The sequence below is a fragment of the Octopus bimaculoides genome, chromosome 14, assembly GCF_001194135.2.
Source record: "Octopus bimaculoides isolate UCB-OBI-ISO-001 chromosome 14, ASM119413v2, whole genome shotgun sequence".
Lineage (NCBI taxonomy): Eukaryota > Metazoa > Mollusca > Cephalopoda > Octopoda > Octopodidae > Octopus > Octopus bimaculoides.
The window spans coordinates 46,220,359-46,223,735 of record NC_068994.1 but is presented as its reverse complement, the minus strand read 5'-3'; the positions used below and the strand labels follow the sequence as shown (position 1 = coordinate 46,223,735).

General features: G+C 34.3%; 1 protein-coding gene across 1 annotated transcript; it reads left to right on the top strand.

Annotated features, from left to right (window-relative positions):
* The first annotated feature begins 1,400 nt into the window (after nt 1–1,400).
* Nucleotides 1,401–2,694, top strand: LOC106870531 (BTB/POZ domain-containing protein KCTD7). Its single transcript, XM_014916658.2, has 2 exons — nt 1,401–1,596; nt 2,113–2,694. Exon 2 carries the CDS (start codon nt 2,116–2,118, stop codon nt 2,536–2,538), a length of 423 nt encoding a protein of 140 aa, XP_014772144.1. The 5' UTR covers nt 1,401–1,596; nt 2,113–2,115; the 3' UTR covers nt 2,539–2,694.
* Nucleotides 2,695–3,377: the final 683 nt, after the last annotated feature.

Here is a 3,377-nt window from a genome sequence, read left to right as displayed (position 1 = left end):
GCACACGCGCACACGTGCACACGCGCACACGTGCACACGCGCACACGTGCACACGCGCACACGTGCACACGCGCATATACATATGCACGCACACACACACGCTTGCGCACACATATGCACGCAAATACATAGATTTTTAAATGTATCTCTGTATATGTATGTTTGTATGTATATATATATGTATACGCACACACACACACACACATATATATATATATATACCCTTCACACACACCCAAACGCATTCCTACATATATTTCCATATTTATCTTTTCTTGTTGCTAATCTAAATGTCACGTGCCACCGTATTTGCCTTCGCCACCCTCTTAGTGGATCATGTTATAAATCGAGGTATAAAATATGAATTCGAAAACCACTGCTCTACAATAAGTTGTCAGCATGGGCCATAGTTGAGTATAGACTATCTCGGTAACTACCAACATTTCATATTTAGTCCAGTCGTCTGATATACCAACATATAAATACTATAATACCAGATGTCTGACACTGTTGATCAATGGATTCAGTACTCTTTGATATTTAGTTATCTCTCTTCCTGAGCAGTTTTCCAGAGTTACCTAAAAATAAAGTACCAGGGAAGTACTGGACTCGATAAAATTTACGTTGTCACCTCTCAATATGTCTGGAGTTGTGTTTATGCTAGAAATATTCATTATTATCCAGCATGACTGCAGCTTGATGACTGAAACCACTAAACAGTGAAAGATAAACGGTAATAGTTTTAATGGCGTCGTCAGAGAAGAAAGGTAGCAACTACGATCGTTTGAGTCTAGTGGGAAGAAAAGGGGAGCTTACCCTTCGAACGGAGGACTGGTGGGAATGCTAGCAACAGAGTGGAATCCACTAAAAGCAATGAAGGACAAGGTAGTTGTAACAAACCAGTCGACGGATTAGACCGTCTAGACCAGTGGTTCTCAACCACATTTTGTCTATGGAACTCTTTAATTCCTCTTTTACTTGCGTGCCCCGCCTCATATTCATTCAATGTTTAAAAAGTCCTATAATATTTCTGTAATTAAATATCATTAAAATTGTATCAAAAATGGTTAAAATATTTCGTGTTATTAAAATTGTATTAAAAATTGTTAAAATATCTCGTGTATAATATTTCAAAAATTAAATATTAAAACTGTATTAAAATATGTTAAAATATTTCGTGTATTGTAGAAGCATTGCCTATTTATTGCAAATAAATTTCAACAACAAAATTTTATATGGATTCTTAAGGGTCATGCGGATCCCGGTTGAGATTAGATCTTTAAAATATATGGAACACATTATTTGATCCCATCCTTCTGAAATTTTAGTCCAACTCTTCATCTTTTGTTGTCTATGCAATTAAATAAATACCATTGATATTCTCGCACTATGGTAGGGATCTGTAGTAACGCCTGCGCATGCGTAGTCTTACGCATGCGTAGAATTAAACAAGCAAGCGTTTCCCGCTCAATTCATTCTCTTTCTCGCTGGCCAGCGATTGAGCATGGACGTGTGTTTAAAGCTGTCTCTACATCTTTCGGTCTTACACTCGACAGCTCGTTATTCTCACCTCTAAAGATGTATAACTAAAGATATGTATGTTTTACCACCTAAATAAATGTTGTTTAAGTTGTTTAGTCTGGAGTTCAGCGTTCCGTCTATTTCTTTAATTTTATAGTAGAAAGTCAGGTATACAATCTAGAGATGTATAACCCACTTTCTACTAAAGATCTGTATATGACTTGCGACCATTGACTTGGTGAATAGTCAAAAGAAATGAACTCATTTATGAATATATAGATAAGTTTATTTAGATACGTTTATTTAGATACGTTTATATAGACAAGTATATTTATAAATATATAGATAAATTGTTTAAAATAAAATGTGCAATCAGAGTAGTAGTTGTGTCTAAATATGTTTAAGGTTGTTGGGCTCGGAAATCAGTGAATAGTCTTCTGCTTTTTTAAAACTGGATTCTTCGTTTAATCGAACTTTTATTTCATTGTATTGAAACTATGATGGGGTGAGAGTACGGCTACTATTTTAATGAATATTTGTTTATCTATACAACTTCATATTCGTGATCTCTTTTTATATCTTTCTTTTTAGCGTATGGCTGAAATGAACAAAATCCAAGACAACCGGATAAAACTAGACATCGGTGGAATTCAGTTCACTACGTCGTTGCTCACTCTTAGAAAAGATATGACATCCATGCTGGCAGCCATGTTTAGTGGACGCCATCTTCTCAAAACAGAAAACGACGGGAGTTATTTCATCGACCGCGATGGCACCCATTTCCGATACATCTTGAACTACTTGAGAGACGGAGGTTTGAAAGAAGGCACCCTACCAATGACGAACGAAACTGCACTCAAAGAACTTCTCATCGAAGCCGAATATTATCAGTTGATTGATCTCATAGACTGTCTCCAGAATATTCTGCAGAAGAAAGAAGACAAATATACAAACGAGAAAGAAACGGAAAACGTGAAAGACGAAGAAAAAGAAAAAGAAACAGAGACAATTGAATAAATTGGGGGTGGAAATAATAATAATAAAAAAAAACAAAACAGATAAAAATTAAAGAAATTTCTGCAGAGAATAAATTTGCTTTGATGAAGGTAAATCCTTTAAGAAAAGTTTGTAAAAATGAAACAAACAAAAAGCAATAAAAACGCCGAAACAATATGACGTCTCTCCCCAAGAAATACAAAATTATTAACTAAACAGGGTTGAATTCTAGTAATATCACCCGCAAAAGAACTGTTGTGACAAGGTTCTTTAAATTTACTTCCCTTTATAATTTTAACATTTCGATACAAATCTTATACTTTTCTCTGGTCTTAGATGGTTTAATCTCACCTCTATTTTAATCAATACTGTAAAATTATGTAAGAGTTGCTGAGAAAGTTTTGAAGATAATATTTTTTTTCCAATTTTTATTTACCTTCTATTTTAGGAATTATATCATTTAGTTTTAAATCAATAATAATAATTATAAAAATAACCTTGAAAAATGAGTGAGAGATTTATCTCCCTTAGATGGATATTATGACGTCAAGAACCATTTGACTAATGCGGAGAGATTACTCTGAAAGTATCGTACATGAGAACTTTGCACTATTGGAACAAACAAAAGTAGCGCTTTATCTATTTATATTTTGGTGGGTTTCTTCCATCCAAACTGCTCGTTGCTGATTTATTTTCTTCTTTTTCTTCTCAGAAGGATCCTATGTGATCGAATCACGCCGTAGATGGTAGTTTTGTTGCCAGTTTGTGTATAGGCATAGCTTGTATATCTAGTATGGCAACTTATCTATTTACAAATATCTATGCAAATCAATTCCTGAGATACCATTTACAAATATATC

Bases quoted from the DNA above. Each gene is read 5' to 3' on its own strand.
- LOC106870531 (XM_014916658.2), top strand. From the start codon at position 2,116: ATGGCTGAAATGAACAAAATCCAAGACAACCGGATAAAACTAGACATC.